This window comes from Lynx rufus, unplaced genomic scaffold, assembly GCF_022079265.1.
Source record: "Lynx rufus isolate CCGP_SWC_20201006 ecotype Redwood Valley unplaced genomic scaffold, mLynRuf1.p SCAF_4, whole genome shotgun sequence".
NCBI classification, from domain to species: Eukaryota; Metazoa; Chordata; class Mammalia; order Carnivora; family Felidae; genus Lynx; species Lynx rufus.
The window spans coordinates 127,544,038-127,567,925 of record NW_025814856.1 but is presented as its reverse complement, the minus strand read 5'-3'; the positions used below and the strand labels follow the sequence as shown (position 1 = coordinate 127,567,925).

The window sequence follows — 23,888 nt, the reverse complement described above, 5'->3', positions numbered from 1 at the left end:
CTTTCCCCAGCAGATGTGAGGACAGAACAGACCCTGGGAATATGTGAGTGGGGTGTGTATGTATGTGTCTGTGTAGGCTCACATATCATTTCAGTATGTATCCCAAAAATATTCATTCTGTGCTCTTCATAAGGTATGCTTGGCTTCCACATAAGGGAAACAGAGAGGAAAAGATGGCAGCCATTCCTGGATTATCTGTAGATTTCTGAACCTTTTACCCAAAGTAGTATCTGAGAGACCATCCTCTCAGTAGACACCCAGGAAGCCTCATTTTCAACAACTAGCCAATCCAGCTTAGCCAAGTTTGTGATTCCATGAGATTTGGCAGCTTAAGGGGAAAGCAAGGACCAGATACAAGGGGTTACTGAAAGCTGAGGTTCTTCTGGCCTGCTCCAAGCCTCTCCCTTCCTAATCCCACCAGAACCTGTGTTCAAATCCGAGCCCCACTACGTACCAGCTCTGTGACCTTGGCAAGTCACCCAAACTCCCTCTGAGTTCTGTTTGCCACAGTTTTCCTGAGTCCCACATGGCCCAGTTTCTGCACAGAAAATACAGAGTCCTCTGTGGCCTGGGACCAGTGACAAGAGGTGCCACCATAAAATGGGCTTTTTCTAGTATCTCCAAGTAGGTTGAGGCGTGCTCATTTAACTTACTGCTGTTCATCCGAGGCTTGGATGCTTGTTCCTTTTCTAAAAGGTAGTATCCAGCATCTGAGACATGGTAGTTGCTCAAACAGTGTTTGCGGAAGGGACCGAGGAAGGAAGGAAGAAGACTAGCCCCTGCCTCACAGAGTTGTTTGATGAAGTTACACAGTGTGTACGAGTTTCCCGTCTCAGTGCCTGGCACATAGGGGGAATTCATTATTAGTCCTTTCTCTCCTCTGGCCTAAAACGCAGTTACCTGGGAAATGTAGCACATTCAAGCATCATGAAGGAATATACATTCATTTGTAGGATTTATTCACATATCAAAGCCTAAAGGAAAGGGACCAGAGCAAGAAAGTTTGTGCGAAGGACAAGGAGGGCCCTTGAAGTTTCATGACTTGGTATTTCTATAAGTAAATGCACTAAGGTAGTGGCGGGAGATAGGAGGGGGGGGAGGGTGGATGATGAGACTGAGTCCCAGGCAGTGGCCTGAGAAGGCAGGAGGTCATAGAGCAGACCTGTGAGATTGAAAGGTGTAGAAATACAACAGATGAACATAGGGGAAGAGAAGGAAAAATAAGAAAAACCAAGAGGGAAGCAAACTGTAAGAGACTCTTAAATACAGAGAACAAACTGGGAGTTGCTGGAGGGGAGGTGGGGGGGGGGGATGGGCTAAGTGGGAGATGGGCATTTAGGAGGGCACTTGTTGAATGAGCACTGGCTGTCATCTGTGAGAGATGCATTACTGGGGTCTACTCCTGGAGCCAAGATGACACTGTATGTTAATTAACTTGAATTTAAATAAGTAAATTTAAAATTTTTTCAAAGGAGGGGGAAAAAGGCATAAAGCAGGAGGACAGCCTCATCTAGGCCACCTGCAGGACAGATGAAATAGTGGCAGACCAAGAGGGCTGGGAGGCTCGTGGTCCCAAAGCTAAACAGTGATCTCTGATTCCTAGGCCTTGAGATTCTTGCTCCATTATCAAAAGACCAACCTAAGAGCTATTTTCCTCTTTGAGTAAAACAACAAAACCTGTCTGCTTTGAGAGTTTAGTTCCTGATAAATAAATTTTAAAAAACTTATTTAACTAATTGATATTTTTCATATCTTTTTCCAACAGAAGTTAGCTGCAGATTCCTCCAAGTGACTTTGTATTATTTGAAAATAAACAACTTAGATCTAACCCAGTTAACAGTACTATAGAAGGGAATACACTGTACAATTTGTCCATGGCACTGTCGGATAGAGAGGGCTCAAATGGAAACAGTGAAATAAAGGCTCCAAGAATATTCCCTTTATCATTGGAAGATTGGCAGACCCAAATGAACTTCTGGTTGATGCCATTATTCTCTGTCACTTCATATGGTTTTAAGAAACCCAAATATAAGTTGCTTATTGAAGTTAGGGCTTAAAATATTCCCAAATCCAAAGTTTTATATTTACTGAATATGCATTAAAAATGAGAACCAGTGGGCTTTCTCAATTCATGGAAATACACACACACACACACACACACACACACACACAAGTAATGTTAAAATATTACACAAAAATGGTATATACATGTCAATTATGACATAAAACATTGTGTATCATTGATAAAATCAGAAGAAAATCTGAAGCAATGAGGCAGTTGACTTATCACTCATTGAGTTTCTGATGCTCTTTACAAATTTGGCAAATTTTTCTTGGCAAACATTAAGTCTTTCTACATATGTACATTTAAGGTACATTTAAGATACAAGTTTTCTGAGAACATAAATGCTCAAGAGGAATAAGCAGGAGTTGATGAGGGAGATCCTAATTTGCATCTTTCCTGCCTTAAATGCCTGAAATATCTTGGGTATAATGTTGCGTGAATAAGGCTTTTAGTGTTTAATGTGATATGACTTAAACATTCTCTTTTTGCTAGGGTCTATAAAACCTTTGCTATTAATGGCCATTACTTCTCATTTTTATCTACCAAATTTACTAAGGAAGAAAAAGTATGTTGGGGCTCCTATTTGTCTGCTCAAATGTTTTCTATTATCTGCAATAAAATTCATTCCTCTTAAACCTGGGACAATCCACTTGGAAGGGACACTATATAATCCACCCAAACATGATTCTTTACACAGTGTGGGGCTTCTACTTGTCAAGCTGCTCCCCTCACTGTCCTTTGACCCTCCCAACATTCCTGTTAAAGAGAGTAATATTCTACAGCCATCGGAGATACCAAAACTGACACAAAGGTAAAGCCCCTGGTTTTGCACAGCCAAGAATAGTAAAACTTCACCAGAACACCATAAATGAAGTCTGAAACATTTAACCAGGAAAGCACAAATGCATGCTATTTCAAGGTTAATTGAGTGACCAGGACAAACCTATGCAGCTGACCTTCCTGGGCTTTCCAGGACTTCGGCTGTGAGATACAAAGCCACCCTGGTCCCCGCTGTGATTCAGCATCAGCTGCCATCTGCTCCAGCTTAAATCCTGGTGGGGATGATTCCAGGACTGGTTGGGGCTTTTTTCAAGAGCAGCAAGAAGTCCAGGATTCTCCCAGATATTTGAGATCTGAAGGGATTGATCCAGAGAGACTGAATTGAGAGACCCCACTACCCAAGACAAGGCTGCCGGCCATTTTCTCCTCTGTCCTAACTCTCTCTCAACATCTGCTCTCCCCCCCCCCCACTGGGAAGATAAACACTTTATCACCCACCCCTGACTGAGAATGGGGCTGGATAGACTATGGAACCCATTTCCAATGTGTCATATCCAAACCGTGGAGTTTCACTGTCTTTGTAGAGCCAGACACAGAAGTAGAGCTTCTGCATTTTTAGAGTAAAGCCTTTCCCTACTTGGCTGGCACGCTTCAGAACTGCCATCCCCTCCGTTACTGCTCCAGGCTGCAGAGAGCATCAGGCACACCTCCCTGCCAGCAGGGTTCCTGTCTAACTCCCTATGAAAGAGAGAGCAGACCCATCCCAAATCAGAAGCCTAGTTCCGTGCCCAGTTCCCCAAATCTGGGGTTGTCATGATGCAGAGGACTGAGAAAAAGGAGAGAGAGAGAGAGAGTGTGTGGTATCGGGGAGTGTTGTATTGTTCCTTTAACTCTCAATATGCTCTATAGGCTACTGACTCACTTAACACAGCTCACGTATTCTGTCTACATATCACAAGCCACCTGCTTATTCACTATCTCTGCCTAACAAGTCTTATGAGTTTCATCCATTCTGTTTACTTTTCTTGTCTTCTCTGGAAGAATTGAATATTCTCAAATCCTACAGCAAACACACATTGTAAACAGAAAGACCTAGGGAAAAAATAAGATTAAAAAAAAAAACAGAGAAGACACTTGATTTATAGTGGCAGGAGGAACAGAAACCAAAACAGAGAGTATCTGACTCACAATAATGGTGGAGTTTTGAGCAGAAAGTGGCTGGTGCCTCCTGCTAAGGGGTGACAAAGTGCCAGTCACTGGAACTGCATGGTGCTTCAAGATTCATCAGGAGCCTCTTTTCCATCGCCTGTTTCTGCTCCTTAGATAGAGATAAACCATAATTGACACATTATTATTATTTTATTAATACATAATTATTATAATTATTAATGATAATACATTATTTTGTTGCTAACCAGCATAGTTAATCCCAAGAAGCCATCCTTTCCGGTCACCTCTCTTCCACTTCCTGCCCCCACTGTGCTGAAAATCACCCTTGGAATAAGAATAAGGATGGGGTCCTTGGGATTGACATGTGGAAGGAGAAAGCTCACAGAGCCAAGGAAAACAGGGCAAGGCACCACAGGACAACTGCTATGTGTGAACTTATTTGTTTGTTACATGACTTATTTTGAGAAGTAAATGAACACAGTAGAAGGTCGTATCTTGGACCTCTGAATAAGAATGATAAGAACTGCAAGCAAATTGTCCAGTTCAGACCATGCCATAGTTTCCTTGGACCACTGCAACAAAGTATCACACACTGAATGGCTTTAATGTTCACACAGTTCTGGAGGCTGAAAATCTGAGATCAAGGTGTCAGCAGGATGTTTCCTTCTGACAGATCCGAGAAAGAATCTGTTCCATGCCTCTCTTCTAGCTTCCAGTGATCACTGGCGATCCTTGGTGCTCCTTGACTTGTTCTTTGACTCCAGTTTCTGCCTCCATCATTACATGGTCTTGCCCCTGTGTCTCTGTGTCTCTTCTTCTTCTTCTTGTGAAGAGACCAGTCATAGTGCATTAGGGACACATCCTATTTCAGTATGACCTCATCTTAACTAATTGCATCTGCAATGGCCCCCTATTACAAATAAGGTCACATTCTGAAATGTCGAGGGTTAGGCCTTTCACATGCCTTTTTGGAGGACACAATTCAACCCATTACAGTCCACAGTTGAGAAATAAATTTTATTTTATTTTGAGTACTCATTCTCTATATGATGGTAGGAACCATCACACCCTGACACTAGGAAAACTACTTGAGTTTTGAGGTTTTCCAAGTTTAAGGAATGACGGTAGATTCATAACCATTGGCAACCCTATTCTGAACACATATATAATGTTCATCTACAGATAGCTTTAAGTATAGATATAGATGATATAGATATAGATAGATATAGGCATAGATACAGATATGATATAGATGTCGATAGGTAGCTCACAAGGTGTTAACAGTGGTTACCTCACAATGATTATCTCTTAAGGGGAAGTGATGAGAGACTTTCTATATTGTAAATTATTATATATTTGAGTTCTATAACAAATAAGTATACTTTGTAATCAGAAAAAATAATAATGATACATTTTCAAGTGGTTAATGAGAGAGAAGTGTGGCTTTTCCTTCCCTCATAGCCTCCACATTTAGGTTCTCTTTAGGAGACAGGATAAGGATCATCATAAGTAAGGAAGCAAGCAGGGGAAGGGCCATATGCAATTTGAAAACTTGCATTCTGTGCCACAATTGTTTTGATAGGATTTGCCTTTAGACATTATCCTTAGTTTATTTTTCATTTTAAAATAAACATTAAAGGAGGACCCAAGGTTTTCATGTTAATCCAAAGGAGGCATAGGTTTTCAATGGTGAGAAGCCCAAGGGCACATGGAGGAGAAGACACTATGTACCTGAGATAACTGCTTCCTGCAGCCAGGCATTGAGGCTTCCTGTCAGCCAGGGCAAAATGGAAGCATTGGATTTCAGAGTGTGTATCCAAACTGAGATCCCCTGGTAAAATACAGGACACCCAGTTAAATTTGAACTTCAGATGCATAACAAACAACTTTTTAAGTATAAACATGTTCCAAACATTGCACAGGACACACTTATGCCAAAAATTATTCTTTGTTTACCTGAAATTCAATCTTTTTGTACTCATTTTTTTAAATTGTGATACAATACTTGCAACATAAAATTTATAATCTTACCCACCTTTAAGTGTACAGTTCATTAGTGTTAAGTATATCACGTTGCTGTGAAACCAATCTCCGACACTTTTTCATCTTGCAAAACTACAACTCTGTACCCATTAAATGGCAGCTCCTCATTCTACATCCACTCCCAGCCCCTGGCAACCACCTTTCTACTTTCTGTGTCTATGAATTTGACAGCTGTAAATACCTTCTTTAAGTGGAATTATGCAGTATTTATCTTTTTATGAAACTGGTTTATTTCACTTAGCATAATGTCCTTAAGTTTCACCCATGTTTTAGCATGGGTCAGAAATCTCCTTCTTCTTGAAGACTGAATAATATTCCATTGTATATAGACACCACATTTTGGGGGGTTTTTTGTGGGGTTTTTGTTTGTTTTAATTTTTTTCATGTTTATTTATTATTAAGAGACAGAGCGTGAACAGGGAAGGGGCAGAGAGAGAGGGAGACACAGAATCTGAAGCAGGCTCCAGGCTCTGAGTTGTCAGCACAGAGCCTGACACGGGCTCAAACTCACAAACCGCAGGATCGTGACCTGAGCTGAAGTTGGACGCTTAACCGACTGAGCCACTCAGGCACCCCGGTTTTTTTTTTTTTTTTGAAGACTATTTATTTTTGAGACAGAGAGACAGAGCAGGGGAATGGCAGAAAGAGAGAGGGGACAACACAGAATCTGAAGCAGGCTCCAGGCTTGAGCTTTCAGCACAGAGCCCTACATGGGGCCCAGAATCCATGAACCGTGAGATCATGAATTGAAGTCAGATGCTTAACCAACGGCACCCCATACATTTTGTGTATTGAAACTCAAATTTAACTGGGCATCCTCTATTTTTATTTGCTAAATTTGGCAACCCTATTCTGAAAACATCAGTCTAGATAAGCTTTTTCTAGAAATTAGACCAGAGTAGAGGTTTATCCCAGAGGACATTTATAAAAGGAATAATAAGGGGACATAGCTGGCAATGTTTTTTCTCTATGATTTTGCACAAGCCATAGAAACATGGTTCAAATGAATCCTGGTTTTGTCAACACTCTGTGTCAGGAGTTCTTGAACCCGAGACTGTGTAAGAGATACAGGGGGTATGTGAACCCCTTGAAATCATAGGCCGTGTTGAATATATGTGCATCTTTGTGAGGAAAGAAACCAAAATTAGATTCTCAAAGGTGCCTGAGACTCCCAAGGAGGTCAGGAGACACTATCTTATTGACTTGAGGACATGGCTTTGAACTCAGGGAAGGCATTCTTGCTGGGGGCTTGTGTATTATTATTGTTTGGGCAGTTGATTTCCTGAATATCTAAAATAAATATGGAGAAAATCTCAGCAAATTTAAAAGAGTGGAAAGTTTACCCATCTACTGAAGCATCCCTTTCAAATGAGGGATGAGTATAAGCTGCCACGCATTTCGCATCTTTCACAGAAGCTGAATGGAAGCCAGTTCATGAGTGATGCTAATCTTTGTGAAGTCCCTGATGATAGAGTGGCATACGCTTTATATACCAAAGCTCTTAAAGAAATAGATTAAGAAAAAGAGAGTGAGAAAGACAGAAAACGCCGCCTAGGCAATAGATAATGTTACTACCTGTAAAAAACAAATGACCATTTTTATAATCACCACTTTATGTTTTCTTTAGAAATCCTTCATCAATTTACCAACAGCTCTTACCAATGAGCTCAACTGGCCCCAAATCTCTGGTGCTACTGGGTTTCTGGACTCCATTAGTGGGTATGTATGTTTGAGTACCTTTAAACATTTCAACGTATCTGTGTAAGGAAAGAACAAGAGATGGGGCTTGCTCCCAAGATGTTGAAACGAGAATTATTAGGAATTGCTTCTAGAACATGAGTAACATACAAGAAACCTACCACTGACATAGAGTCCACTATGCAGGGGGATGTAATGCAAATTGAATTTTATCAGTGTTCACAAGGAGGGAATATTCTCATTGCAGGGGCTGTAGAGTTGACCTCTAGTGGATAAGACATAAACACATCACTGACTTTTTCTCATTCAAGGGACAAGAAAGTTTACTTGATTATTTACTCTCAGAAATTAATATCCATAAAGGTAATGGCTAAAATTAGTAGACAAGTCTCAAGGTCCTGGAATCACCCTGGCTTCAATGCTCTCGATTTGAAGGTAGAGACAATGTATGGCAAATCTGAGTGACACACAAACCCAATTTGCTATGTGTGATTAGATGTTGACTCAGAGCCTGGGGGCAGCCATTCATAGGTTAGCACCCCATTTTTTTATTTAATGGAGGACATTATATATCATAAATAAATTATTCAATTATTACCTTATTGTCTTCACTCATTCATCTAAAAATACTTACTAAACACTTACTACCTAATCAGGAATATATGCTACAGATGTTTCAAAGGTAAATGGGGTTTGACCTGTCTCTGCAACCAATTAAAATCAAATAGGGCAGAATAGACAAATGTACAAATAATGATAATACAAGAAAGATGTGCCACAAGACAACTCTCAACACAGAGCTACAGATTCATTGAAGAAATATTCATAGAATTAGTCAATAGCCTCTTCCTTTTGGGGTGTCAGGCCAGGGGCCCAAACCCTAAAGGATTTACAAGATTGGTGTAATGAAAGAGGTAGAGAAAAAACAGGAAATGATAACCAATCTTCAGGAAAGGGCATTGATAATAATGTAGGAATCATCTGTGAATATAAGGAAAGCAAAAGGGATGCATTTTCAAGTTTAGGTGTAGGTTTTCAAGTTTAATCACATGAAAAATGAGGTTAGTGTAATAATGTTAATAGTATCAGTGATAGGGAGAGCATGAAGTAACCTTCATGAGACATTCACTGTATGCAAATCACTACCCTGAGTGTTATGTAGAGATTTTTCTCATTTCATCTCTTTGTGAGGGAGCTGGCATTAATTTCTGCATTTCACAGTTGAGGAATCTAAGGGTTACATAGACAGGTTAAGAAACTTGACCAGGGACCCACATTAATGTGAAATGGTGGGATCTGTCATCATGGAACACATACCAGAGAGTAATTTGGTGAGCAGGGGTCCTCCTGGTCCCCAGTGCCCAAACTTTATGATTTTTTTTTCATTCTACCTGCAGGAATGTTGCTCTCTGTAGTCTTTGTCACTTTGAGAGAATAGCGATGGGATGGAGAAATGACTAAGAATCAAAGAAGCCCTCTCCATGGGGAGACATGGCATGCATTGTTTCAAAGGTCAATCAGGGGCTCCCTTTCTATGGGCCCCATACTCCCGGTGGTCTGGGGCCCCCTGAGCACCAGGCTTAGCCTCTCTTTCTTCAGCTGCACTTGCTATTGTTTTTGTCACCTGGAACACATCCAGAGATAGCCAAGCTGAAGCAGCTTTCTGGAAAAAGACTCTTACCTATCTCCCCACTGTCAACACTGAAAGTGAGAAAAAAAATTTAACTGGCCTCCACCAATCCAGTACAAAAACACCTGGAGATTTCTCTAAATTAAAGCTTTTATGACAACAACAAAGGAATACATTATGAATGAGAAATGGATATAGTTTATTACACTTTTAATGGAAGTTTAACTTTATGTTGAACCCTATAAAATTCAGCCACCTTTTGACCTAAAGCTTCACAAGGTTGCCATTGAGGAAATACCAGTCTGATGTTTAAAACAATTGCCAATGGGGCGCCTGGGTGGCTCAGTCGGTTGAGCGACCGACTTCGGCTCAGGTCATGATCTCATGGTTTGTGTGTTCGAGCCCCCGTGTCAGGCTCTGTGCTGACAGCTCAGAGCCTGGGAGCCTGCTTCGGATTCTGTGTCTCCCTCTCTCTCTTCCCCTCCCCCACCCATGCTCTGTCTCTCTCTGTCTCAGAAATAAACATTTAAAAAAAATAAAATAAAAAATAAAACAATTGCCAAGTAGTTTAAATCTTCCTTGGAGTCATCCAAAGAGTGAAAGAAGAATCCACTCAGCAGGGCCCAGTTGAAGGGAAAACTGGTTTCCTTATCTCTTCCACTTATAGCTCACACTCACCAACAGTTGCCCCACATCTCCTACATCTAATTTTCCCAAAAACTCTGCCCCAAAATAGCTCCTGCTCCCAAGCAGGCTGTTCAGTTGTTTTTAGATTTTAGTGAGGGGGTGACAGGGGGAGCCAATGTCCTTCTGTGTCTCTTCTGTCCTCAGACTAGGGGTTTGCTCCCTTCTCAGTGTGAAATCCCACTAGCCCTCCAGTCCCATGGCTGCATCCACCACCATCCTATCAGAGCCCAGCAGCAGACAGATGTCCATAGGAGAAAGGCAGTGGGGAGAAAGGGAGAGGAGAGTTGCCAGTCTTTAGCCACTCATGGTTTATAATCCTTATAAGGGCTGTGCAGAGACATTCTAACACCATCTCATAAAGGAGGTGACTGGCTAGGTGTGCATTAGGTGAAAGTCATCCCTATCCTAAGCTAGTTGGTGCTGACTTAGCACCTTCTTGTATCAGGCTCTGTGTTGCCATTTACAAAACTTCCATCTGGTTCTGCAACTTACTCATCACTGACTCCAGGTACTGTCCTTATCTGTTGTGTTTCTAAGGATGTGCGCAGCACAGCTGGCGTGCTGTAGGGTCACATACCCTGCAAGGGCTTTTCTCTCTATGTGTTTGTGGGGCCCCAGGCTATCTAGTCGTTTCTCTCCAAGAGCTCTTTCTGCCACCTGTTTGTGTGTACTATGCCTGTGTTCCTTGCCACCCAGCTGGAATGGGGGAAATATATTCAGTTCCTTTTGACAGAAAAGGAAATTCTCTGAAATCTGAGTTGTAGCAGATTCCGCCAGTAAACAGACACATAGCAGCATGATAGTCATGTGTGTGTCACCATTCAAGACATCCCTCCCAGCAGTAGGTCCTATTAAACCATTTCTATAATCTCATGCAAATTATATAGTGCAGATAATCTAGGCTGGGCCAATCCCCTTCTTAAAAGAACAAAGATTTATAAAGTGTGTAAAAAATATTAGAGAGATTAGAAGATTAGATTAGAGATTAGAAGATCCTCTTCTGCTAGAATCAGGAGAATGAAAAGAATATTGACCCAGAAAGCAACATGTATGAACGACATGGGCAGCTTCCACGGGCATTTTGAGCAAATGTCCTTCTGAGTCCAAATGCTTATCAAAATGGGATAGAATTTATGGATTTCTCTCTTCAACTGGATCTGTAGATAGTGCTTCTTATTATCTCTGATCAGCATCATGCTTTGGGTATTAACAATGTTCTTTAGAAAATGTACCTTTGAAAGCAAAGGATGCATGGTGCCTGGGTAGCTCAGTCAGTTGGGCATTAGACTCTTGGTTTCGGCTCAGATAATGATCTCACAGTTTCGTGAGTTCTAGCCCCACATCTGGCTCTGCATTGGCTCTCTATCATCTCTCTCTGCCCCTCCCCTGTTTGTGCTCTCTGTCTCTCTCAAAATAAATAAATAAACTTAAAAAAGAAAGGAAAGAAAGAAAGAAAGAAAGAAAGAAAGAAAGAAAGAAAGAAAGAAAAGAAAGAAAGAAAGAAAGAAGAAAGAAAGCAAAAAGATGTTGCTTGGGAGAGAAAATGGTTACTTTCCTTTTCTTTTTCCAACATACCCTCCTCCCTCAAAATTTAATATTTTTTATGAGGTAAATGTAACGAATTGAAATTACATGCATGCATTAAAAGACAAATACAACCCCTTACTTTCACAAATCTTTACATCCTTCAGTTGATTCGACGTTAACAAAAATCTGTTCTCTTGACTCTTAGGCTCGAGAAAATTCAAAAAGCAATATCGTTTAAAACCATGTGTTTTATTTTGTTTTCCCAATGTGATTCTGAAAGTAATTGAGTGGTTCAAAGACAAAAAAAAAAAAAAAACGAAAACAAAACAAAACAAAACAAAAACCCATCCTATGAGGTTGGTAGCATGGGAGCTGGGAGCCCAATAGCCAACATTAGAGAAGGGAACTATAATTGTAAGTGAGAAGAAATGGGTATTTTTTTAAATTAAAAATAGTACTTCATGTTCAGATCATGTTCAAAAGCAATTAATGTAAGCGAAAAATCCTATTTAAGTTAAAGAACACAAGGCCCAGTAACACATATGCAAGTATGGGAAACAATACCAAAATTCAGGAAGGAAGGACTTCTAGTTAAAGCAATATCTAAAACTCCAGAGCCCTGTGAGTTGGTGTGGTAGAGTAGGAGGAAGACCACCTTTACAGGTACAAGGGTTCTGGTTCTGTATGGCCTTCAGTGGAATATACAGCAGACCTGGACCTCATTTATATGTTGAAGTTGAGTTGCACCTAGCAATCTCTGAAGTTCTCCCCAGTATTAAAGTTTAGTGGCTTTAGGGCAACGTGTTATTGAAGTCCACATCCTACCTTCCTGATGCTGCTTGGTTTAGAAACATTGGAGGAAGCTGTTGAGAAAATATGCTCCTGCTTCTCCCCACCAAATATGCTTTTCTCCACCCCTTAACTGACCGTGCCTTCAGATAAGACTTGGCTAATTTTATGGGTCAGAGCCTGAAATTTTCTAGGAACCATGTTTCTCTAGGGCCAGGGTCGTTGTGCCATAAAGTTTGAGCATCTGCATCATAAGCCCTGCACTGTGTGGTGCTGGCTACTTGACCAGCTACTGGTTTAAGTAGCACTCCATAATTGATTGTCCTTTATGGGTACTATTTCCTCTAAGCAAACCTCAGAAAGAGAACCTGGTAACTCCAAACCCTTAACAAACATAAGCACCTGAACCTAACCACATCTAACGTGAGCATTTATGGTGCCCAAAACCCCTTCTGAAAGTGGGTCCAGGAGATGGTCCAGTCAGTGGAGTTCTGCAGGCCAGGGGTAAATGGTAGAGAAGTCCTTCAAAGCTGGAGAGCAGAGGGAGGAAAAACAGGGCAGCAATCAGAGCTTTAAAAATAAAAGGTGAAGTTAGCCATTAAAAATCATGAAAGCCAAAGGAACCAAAAGCAATTACCGAAGTTACCATATCAAGCTGGAAAGAGAAGAGTGAGATCAGTAGGTCAACATAAGTGGGTGCCAACTACGTGGAATTTTGTAGAACAAATGTCGCTCCCTCTGCCACTGGCTTAGATTTGCTATTTGGGGCCAGAAACATAGTACACGCTTAGAAAGAAATAGACAAAGCTACTGTGAAAAGAGACACAGTAATGCTATTCAAGGACATTTAAACACACATCTTTGATGAGCGGTGTCCTAGAATCTGAGTGTTAAAGGTTATCTATTCTCTCCAACCCAATAGACGTTATATGAGAGAACAATTTTGAAAAGCAGTGTATAATTCCAAACCAAGTCACTTGGGGTGTTAAAAACAGAAAATTGGAGAGAAGGGATTTGCAGCTAAGATTTGCTAACCTAATTTCATGTTTTAAAAAAAGACATGTAAGTACTAAACACTAATGGACTTAATAACCTTATTAAATCCATTATTCAAAAATTACATGTGATGTAAGTGCAAATGATTAGTCATCTTATAATTATACTTTGCAAAACAAATCATTAGCCAGAGAGGTGGTCATTTGAAGTTAGGTGAGGCTGATTGGAGTGAAATACAGTCTACATCAGAGATTCTCCAAGTGTGGTCTGTGGACTGCTGGGAGGTGGGTCTCTCAGGCCTTTTCGAGGGATCCACAAGGTAAAAATTACTTTCACAACAGTACCAAAACAGTACTTGCCTTTTGCACTGTGTAGCCATTGGTACTGATGGCACAAAAACATGGTGGGTGAAATTGTTGACATCTGAGCGTGAATAAAGGCAGTGGCGCCAAACTATGTTTATAGTCACTGTGATCTTCACCTCTACACAACCCTCGTTTTAAAAAATAGCCCGGGGGTGGAGGGCAGCTTCCCCTGAAAAGTTCACCTATTGAGCAGAAGAATTATTAATTTTTTTAAAGTATGTCCATGATTTTTTAATAATTTCATCAGATGAAATGGGAGGTATGCATAAAGCACTTGTACTGCGTAAGAAAAAATATGATTTTCTTAAGAAAAAGCACTTTTGTGAGGGAGTTGAGAGCTGAATTAGTCAGTTTTTCATGGTACACTGGTTTTATTTAAAAGATCTAGGAAATAAATTATAGTTATTCAGATTGGATATGTGGCAGATAGTGTATCTGAAATGAAGGAGCTTCAAGGAAAACAACCGATAGCATTGACCGTTAATCATAAAATTTCAGCTTTCAAAGAAAATTCTGAGTTTTTGAAAACTTGTATTTTCTGTTATGAACTTGACAGCTTCCTAATACCCAAAACTTTTCTGATATGTAGTGCTAGCAACAAGTATGATTTTTCAATATTGTATCATAAAATGTATCAACATTTAAAATATCCACATAACTCAGTGAGCCAATATTTTCTAAATGACCAGTATATGATGTATAAAACCATGCATGGGTAAAAGATCCATTCAAAGTACAAGATAGACCAATGCATTTTGATGTGATGTGGTACAAAAGTTCATTGATATAATTTCAGATTCCACATGACAACTAATCAATCTTTAAAATAATACCACATCTCAAGTTTTTGTATAGAATCAAAGAAGACTGTCCATACTTATCTAAAAAAGCCTGGGAGGCTCTGTCGGTTAGGGGTCTGACTTTGGCTTAGGTCATGATGTTGCAGTTCGTGAGTTCAAGTCCAGCCATCAGGCTCTCTGCCATCAGCATGGAGCCCACTTCAGATACTCTGTCCCCTTCTCTCTCTGCCCCTCTGCCATGCACGTGCACATGTGCACACACTTGTGCTCTCTCTCTCTCAAAAATAAATATAAACATTTTAAAAAGATATTAAATGTTACTCCCTTTTACAACTAACTGTATGTTGAAGATGAGACTTTCTTCACATAATTCCATCAAAACAACATTCCACCACAGATTTAATGCAGAAGCAGAGATGAGAACCCAGACTGTCCTCTATTAAGTCAGACAGTAAAGAAATTTGAAAAAGTGTAAGACGATGCCATTTTTCCCACTAATTGGAGGAAGGGTTAGAAAATATATATTTTTCAGAAAAAAATATGTTACTTATGTTAACATGTAATGGGTTTATTTTTATTATTATTATTATTATTATTATTTTAAATGAATCAATAATTAAATATTCTTTTAAATTTCTAAGTTTTGATTTCTAACATATAATATTGACAGGTATAATTCACATTTAATTTTCTTTAAAAATCTCTCTGGGTTCCTCAGTAACTTTAAGAGTATAAAATGGTTCTGAGAGCAACAAATTGAGAACTTCTGTTACAGAGAACGAGTGTGAAAAAGAAATGTGGCTGTGGACAGAAGCTGGGGGGAGGGGTGCCAACATTTAGAGGTTCAGGAAGAGAAGATAAGGAAGGAATAGTCCTTGGGGTGCCTGGTGGCTTAGTGGGTTAAGGGTGGGATTCTTGATTTCAGCTCAAGTCATGATCTCACTGTTCATGAGTTCAAGCTCCGCATGGGGCTCCACACTGACAGTGCAGAGCCTGCTTGGGATTCTCTCTCTCACTCTCTCTGCTCCTCCCCTGCTCATGCTCTTTCTAAGTAAATAAACCTCTAAATAAATTTTAAAAAGGAAGAAATAGCTCTCAAAGTAGAGAGAAAACTAGAAGGGTTCAGCAGCCTAGAGACCAAGGGAAGAAAGTGTTTCCAAAGGAGAAGTGACTTTCAGCCAAATGCTGCCAGAGGCAGAGGAGGACTGGAACAGAGAAAGAGGACTGTGGGTGCAGGGCGGTGATCAAGGGAGACTGGCCAGAGATGTCTCAGTGGGGGGAGATGGAAACCCGACTGCAGAGAGTGGTTTCCAGGAAGTGATAAGGGAAGTGAGCATCAACAACTTATTTAGTAAGTTCCCTTTGGGACGCCTGGGTGGCTCAATCAGTTAACTGCCTGACTTCAGCTCAGGTCATGATCCCAAGGTTCCTGAGTTCGAGCTTCTCCACCTTCTCCAGTTGGGCTCTGTGCTGACAGTTCAGAGCCTGGAGACTGCTGTGGATTCAGTGTCTTCCTCGCTGTCTGCCCCTCCCCCATTCATGCTCTGTATGTGTGTCTCTCTCTCTTAAAAATAAATAAATATTAAAGTAAATAAAAAATTAAAACCTTCCCCATTAAAGGGAGAAGAGAAAAGGGGTGATAGCTTGTGGGGAATCATTTTTAGATGAGAAATCCTACAGTATGCTGTTAGTGAGAGGAAGTTCCAACAGGGAAAGAAAGGTGGATGAAGGAAGGAAGCAAGGAAGGATGGAGAAAGCAAGAAGGGATGGAATGAAGGCTCAGGGCACTGCCCTTTGGGCCAGAAGGACCATCTGTAGAAGCTGTAACTCCTAGCCAAGGACTCTTCCTGCCATATACTGACAAATCTCTCCACCTGCAAAACTTCTCCCTCGATGCCACTCATTTCTAAATTTTCACTTTTTAATTTAATTACTCAAATAATGAATATATTTTCATCTTACAAAACATACTGAGGTATATTTATAGTAAAAAGCCAAAGCTTTCCCCCAATTCCACCCCCTTTCCCAGGAGAAAGCCCTATTATCAATTTAGCGTGATTTTGTTCAGATCCCTTCTGTGTGATTACGTGTGTAAATCGGTACATAAAGAAATATTTCATTAAAATCTCCCCATAAGTGGCATTAAACAGTGTATAATACACTGTAAATTAATGCTTTGCTTTAACAATACTTCTCAAAGCACTTTCCATTCTTGAACAATTCTGCGTGGTATTTCATAGCATCGTACTGATGGACAGTCCATTCCAAATCCTCATGATACCCAATAATGCCATAATGAACATCCTACAGTTCTCTTTATGAATACATGTGACAATTTATTTAGAAAAAAATGGAGAGAGGAGTGCCTTGGTGGCTCAGTCCGTTAAGCATCTGACTTCGGCTCAGGTCATGATCTCACGGTTCATGGGTTCGAGCCCATGTCGGGCTCTGTGCTGACAGCTAGAGCCTGGAGCCTGCTTCAGATTCTGTGTCTCCCTCCCTCTCTGCCCCACCCTTGCTCATGCTCTGTCTCTGTCTCTCAAAAATAAATGTTAAAAAAAAATTCTAAATAAATAAATAAACATCTAAGAAAAAATGGATAGATCTGAATGTATACATTTTAATTTTTCATAATCTCCCCAAAAAGCTACCCCAATTTATATTCCCACAAATAGTCTGTGAGAATACTTGTTTCCCCGTATCCTTGCCAATACTGAAGATTGTCCATCTTCTTAATTTTTTCCAATCTAACAATATTTTATTGTTATTCTGATAATATGTAACCTGGTTACTAGTGAGTTTGAGCATCTCTTCATGAGCACTTACACTCACCTTTGTCTTATCTAGTTACCCTTTGTTCACGCTCCCACACTCACCACCCAGGAATCAGTTCCTTTAGACAGCCTCCTCAGGCCAACCCCCACCTGAGTGGATGATTCTCTCCTGTGCTCCTAGTGTTCTCCTTCAACCTCAATGTCACCTCACTTGTCAAAACAGTTTATTTATTGTCTCTCCACTCCGCCCACCCCACCCCAGACTCTGAGCATCTTGAGTACAGGAATTAGGCTTGACTTTGCTCTCTAGCCCTAGACCCTGACACATTATGTGGCACCATAATAGGTACTCAACAAAAGAACTACTGAATAAGTTCATATTGATATCACTTTACATTTGTAGAGTGCTTTACAATCTACAAGCCTCCTTCCCTTGCATTTCCTCAGATTGCCTAAATCAAGTAAGATTTGCAGGAATTAACATTTCAGGGAAAACGCTAGGGATAAGGGAAAAGGAATATAAACAGAATGAATTGAATCACCAGCTGCATGATGTGATGCATGTAAAAATAAATCAGTGTAGCTTAAGCCCTTGGACTTCTAAGCATGTTCTATAATAAATGTTCTACAAGAAACTAGCAAAATTCATTTAAGTATTAAAATAACCACACAGTCAACAAATTGGAGAGAACAATTTTCAAGTAAAATAATCAACTCAATAGCCAGATAGAAGGAATAAAACAAATGAGAGATCTGCTAACAAGTGAATTTGGTCAATAATAGATAAGTCAAGCCTCGGTGTGAAGTTTTGTCCAGAATGACATAATTTTTCAATCCAGGTTGATCAAAGTAAATGAACAACCTCCAAATTTCTCTAGCAAAATTCCTATAACCAACTCAACCTGAGATTTTAGGCCATCTCAATGCTTACATAGAGAGCACAGAAATAGTTCATCAATATTCCCCAACACACTTCTGTGAAACATTAGTTCCACAAGATGTCATACATATTTTTTAAAAGATTCCTAGGGCAACTAAGTTTTGGAAATGCTAGTTTAAATAAGGAGAAACACATTTATTCAGTATAAGGCTTATTAGAGCCTTTAATAAGGCAAAAAACCTTATGTATCTCCAAGGTATAATATGAAACCATTTCTAAACTTATTTGACCACCGAACTATGTAGAAAATCTCTCTCTCTCCCTTTCTCTCTATATGTATGCATTTAATGAGAAAGATACATTTCAAGAAACTAGTGTTTCACAGCATCCTTTGAGAAGTGCTTTTTAGATTATTAAAACAATCTTTTGTGTATCACAAGTGATCTTTGTACATTATAAGCCTCAACACCTTAAATCTCTCAGTTTATCATAGTTTAATATTTATGCTGATGCAGTGGCCTGCAATCAAATCTGAGGCCAAGAAAAGCCAGGAAGGAAGCAGTTACAGCTGCTCTAAGTTCAGAGGACAGAGGAAGGAACCTTAGTGGGAAGTTAACTTAACAGGTAAGAAGCCTTGTCTGAGTACCGCAGCTCATGAATTATTGAACACAATGCCCATGAAGTCTATTTCCCTGCATTATTTGCTGCTCCAAATTCAAAATCTATCATGCTGTCTGACTAATCTTTTCATGTCTGAACTCCTAGGACCTCCTCTATAGCCAGCCTCACCACTGCACACACACCCCTGCATAATTAGCCCATTGCTAGTCTCTCTGAATACACAACGAGTCATATTCTACATGTTTATCTCTCTCTGAGGCTGAAATCTTCATTGTTCCATGATGTGGTGAATTAGAGGTTACACAGGGATCTAGTATCAAAGAACTAGAAGGAATTTTAAGAATTCTTTAATCCATCTCCCCGGCCCCATGCTAGTCTGACTTCCACCCACATCAGAAAGAAAACTATTCACTCTTTTCTTAAAGCTTCCCAGCAGTAGTGGTCCCTGGATGAAGCCTGCCCGGTATCTAAATGATTCAGTTTTATCCTAATCCACTCCCCTGCCCTAACCCTTCACATTAGATGTTACCATGTATCTCTCACTGTCCCTGCTACTAGTCTTCCACATGCCCTAGTCTTTTTCGTGTGTCTCGTTCTCTACGATTCGCCTTAATTAGGGTGTCAGAACTTATACCCAAACAAGAAGTGTTCTGCAGAGAGACAGAAATAGCCTCAGAAACTTCACCAGGACCTGATACATCACTGTTGTTTGCATAGTATCAGACTTGATTTATCCACAAAACCTCGGATATGCTAAGCCTTTTGGGGAAGCTGTTCTGTTGCCTTTCTCCAAGTACATTCTGCTTTGAGTCAACATAGAAGGTGATGACTTTTTTCAGTTCTAAATTCGACTCCTTTAATTTATCTGCATCATGCATAAGGCTCATTTTTTGGTCTTCTTCTTTGTTTTGTTTTGTTTTCCATTTGGTCATAGTGAAATGGTATGGTGGTGGTAGGTCATAAGAAGGCTCTCAGAGAAAGTGGTTTGTGTGTGTATGTGTGTTTACCTGAACATATGTTGGGGAGAGCAACCAGTAGACATTCTGTGTTAGGTTTACCTGTTTTGAATTTTGATGTTAGAAATCAAAAGCGGACCAGTGTGTCCTCACATGAAATGCCTGTACTTCCTGGGCACTGGAGTAGGTAGAGCTAGTCACAGCGGGAATTGAATATGGCATGCTTCCACGTCAGCCCCGTACATTGAGGATACCAGCATCTTGGCCATTGGGGAAGGTGGGAGAAAGAGAACTTTCAAGTACTCCTCTCTGCCCCCATCAAACTACAGCACTGATGCTATCGCCTCTTCTACCAGCCCATTGGGCTTGGTTTTGATGTACAACAGAGGGCAAAGGGAAAAAACAGAAGGTCACACTGAAAAACCTGAGTCCAAGTAGGGGTAGAGGAGCAAGAGGAGGGGAGATTTGAAACCAGAAAGGTCATCACAGTTAACCTTACTCTGCACAGTATCCTTGGTTTCTCCTATTAATTCAAATTCACCTGACCCTGTATACAGATGCCTTTCTATCAAGCATTCTCAATTTGTTAGCATCTCAAAAATATTGTGCTATGGGCTTCTCATAATACTGTATTGATTTTTCTGTCTCCTCAGGATTCCTGGACACTCCATGAGAAATTCAATCCCTAGTATTTATAAGACAGATTATGCATTTGAGGTGGGATGAAAGAAAACGATACCTTTGATTATGTGAAATGATTGCTAGTGCCTAGTACAAAACCTTAATCTCAAAAGTCTAGATACTATTTCTGGTCAGAAATGTTAATGAAACTATTCACCAATTGGCAAAGATTTTGTATTATTGCAAAGACAGATGCAACTAACTGTTTCTATAATATTAATATACACTATTCGCTCTCCATGAGCAGGTCATGAGCAAAACAGTATTTCGGTACATAAATTCCATTTTTAGAATTATCAAAAATACATTTATGGCTAAATATTGGTAACAATTACTTTCCCAAAGGAAAATAACCCCTCTTTATTGACCGTGAAATTATTTTAGGATTGAGCTCAGATCTAATGTCCATTTCCCATCTGCTTTTTTCAAAATATAATAAAACAGTCAAGGCAGAGGGCGTAAATGACACAGAGTATAAAGTATTCATTTCGGGCTTCTGGGTAAGATAGCAGATTGAGCAAAGCATTTACTTCTGTCCCTTGAGAAACTCCACTAAAATGACAGTAAATGAATCTGTCCACAAGGACAAAGAGAACAGGAAGAGCCAACAGCCACAAAATGTTGGAAACCAGAAAGCAGAACAAGTGGTAACTGACTCAGTTGACTCAGAAAGCTGCATCTGAAGCCAGTGGAAAGGAATGTCAAGAAGCAACCTAGTTTACACTGCAGATTCCCCAGAAGACTTGAGGATTGGTTATATTTGGTAGCTCTAGAAATTGAGGTGAGAGTAAAAACAAGGGTCTATTGAAAGATTGCTGAAGAAGCAGTTAGATCCTGAGACTCTTTCCCAACTTCACACAGGTGGGCAGTTGCCTCTTCTTACTCTGGTATAAGTCTAGAGGTTTATTATTCTCTAGAGATGCTAATATCAAAAGCTTCTGGACCTAGGGACACCAGACATAAGTGAAGAGAGGAGCACCCCACTCCACATGCATACTGAATGCTGCGAACCACCCACCCCTAGCCCCAGAGTGCTGGCAACCTGGTTGGAGGGCAGAAGATCCTTCTGTAGGGAGTCTACACATCCCAGGGAGGAAAGACCAGACACTGACAGCAGGGCTTCCCCGAGAAAGTCCCCACCAGCCCATGCTACAGTGAGGATCTGAGTCAAAAAGCCACACCCAGAGGTCCACTTTCCAATCAGCTTTGAAGTTTTTAACCAGCTTCCACTTTTAAGTACAAGCCAACAAACAATCCAGGATCATCGGACATCAGAGGGAAACTTTGAATGTGGAAAGACAACACAAAAAGAGAAGAAGCAACTTCAAGAAAATAAACTATTGCTCTATTTTCTAAGGGAGAAACATTTTTCTTAGACTCTAATATCTTACCTATAAAAAATAACTAGAATTTGGGGCACCTGGGTGGCTCAGTCAGTTAAGCATCTGACTTTGGCTCAGGTCATGATCTCGCGGTCTGTGGGTTCAAGCCCCGTGTTGGGTTCTGTGCTGACAGCTCAGAGCCTGGAGCCTGCTTCAGATTCTGTGTCTCCTCTCTCTCTGCCCCTCCCCCACTCATGTTCTGTCTCTCTCTCTCTCTCTGTCAAAAATCAATAAACATTTAAAAAAATTTTTTACAATAATAACTAGAATTAGTATCTCCAAAAAGATAAGAAAAGATATTTCATTCGTGTAACAAGAATGTTACACTAAAATTAAAGAAATATTCAAAAAACAAAAATATCACTTGGAAGTTATGCTAGTGGCATAAGATAGTTTTCATAAAAGGATTAAAGATGAAATTGAAGAGATCCTCCAGAAAATAGAACAGAAGACAAAGAGATGGAAAATAGGGCAGAAAAGCTAGGAAAATTAGAAGACCTGTCCAGCTGACCCAATATACAAATAATAAGAGTTCTAAGGAAAAAAAGAAAGGAAGAAATCATCAATGAAATAATTCAAGAACGTCTCTCAGAACTGACACATGTGAATTTCCAGGTTGAAAAGGTCCCTGGGTGACTAACACTGTGAATGCAAATAGAGCCACCCCAAGCCTATCATCACAACATTTCAGAACTCTTGAACAGATGCTACTGCAGGTTTTCAAAGGATGGAGGCACAGAGCAGCTTCAGACAACAACACTGGGAGGCTGGGAGCCAATGAACTGATAGCTTCAAACTTCTGAGGGAAAATGATTTTAACCTAGAATTCTATAACCATCTGTTCTGGTTAACTATTGTTGTGTAACAAAACACTCCAAACTTTAGTGGCTTAAAACAACAACCATTTTCATTACCTCTCACAGTTTAGGGTATCAGGAATTCAGGAAGAGTGTGGCTGGCCAATTCTTCCTCTCCATGTGATATTGACCATGGTTACTTGATGGTATCTACCTAGTGGTTGGGTTAAAGGGTCAGATATGACTTGACTCACATAACTGAGGCTTGAGAAGGAGAGTTAGAATATTGGGTTTGTTGTAGAATATTGGGTCCTGCTTCCTTTCCAGATAGGGACTTTAAAAAAAGGCTTTAATTTTTGGGCAGTTTTAGATATCCAGAAAAATTGAGCAGAAGGTACAGAGTTCCTATATACTCTGTCATCTCCTCCTCAATTTTACCTATTATCAACATCTTGCATTAATGTGGTACATTAGTGTGGTTATAAATGAAGAGCCAATATTTATATATTATTCTTAACTAAAGTCTACAGTTTACCTAAGGGTGTATTCTTTATGTTGAACCTTGCATGGGTTTTGCCAAATGCATAATGGCATGTATCCACCATTACAGTATCATATATCAGTATCACTGCCCCTACCCACAAAAACCTCTGTGCTCCATTTTTTAATCCCTCCTGTCTCTCCCCAAATCCCTAGAAACCACTTATCTTTTACAGTGTCTATGGTTTTGCCTTTTTCCAGAGTGCCACCTAGTTGGAATCATACAGAATATAGCCTTTTCATATTGGCTTCTTTCACTCAGCAATATGCATTTAAGCTTCCTCCAAGTCATGTCTTTTCATGACTTGATACCTCTTTTCTTTTTACTGCTGAATAATAGTCCATTGTATGGGTACACCACATTTTGTTTACCCATTCAGCTTTTGAAAGACATTTTGGTTATTTCCATTGAAGGATCTTTTGACATGGTTTCCAGCAGGATAGTCAGACTTCTTACATGGTGAATCAGGGCTTCAAGAGAACAAAGTTGCCAGGAATCTTAAAAATGGGGCCATAATTGGCATAGAATCACTTCTAACATACCCCGTTGGTCAAAAAGTCATATAACAGCCAAGATTTAAGGGTAAGGGTGTCAAAGATAATGAGGCCATCTTTAATCTACCACACCAGTCAATGAGAGACAAACTCTGATGGTCTCAGAGGTTTATTTCCTTCTTCCTATTGATTCCCTAGCAAGAAGATGATTC

The 23,888-nt window shown here is 40.1% G+C and overlaps 1 protein-coding gene across 3 annotated transcripts in view; it reads left to right on the top strand.

Annotated features, from left to right (window-relative positions):
- AOAH (acyloxyacyl hydrolase) overlaps nt 1-23,888 on the top strand; it is a 167,431-nt gene that overhangs the window by 90,682 nt on the left and 52,861 nt on the right. For all 3 annotated transcript variants that reach the window (XM_047094876.1, XM_047094877.1, XM_047094875.1), the window contains exon 13: nt 7,686-7,777. In XM_047094876.1, coding sequence (XP_046950832.1) covers nt 7,686-7,777 — 92 coding nt within the window. The remainder of the gene's footprint in view (nt 1-7,685; nt 7,778-23,888) is intronic.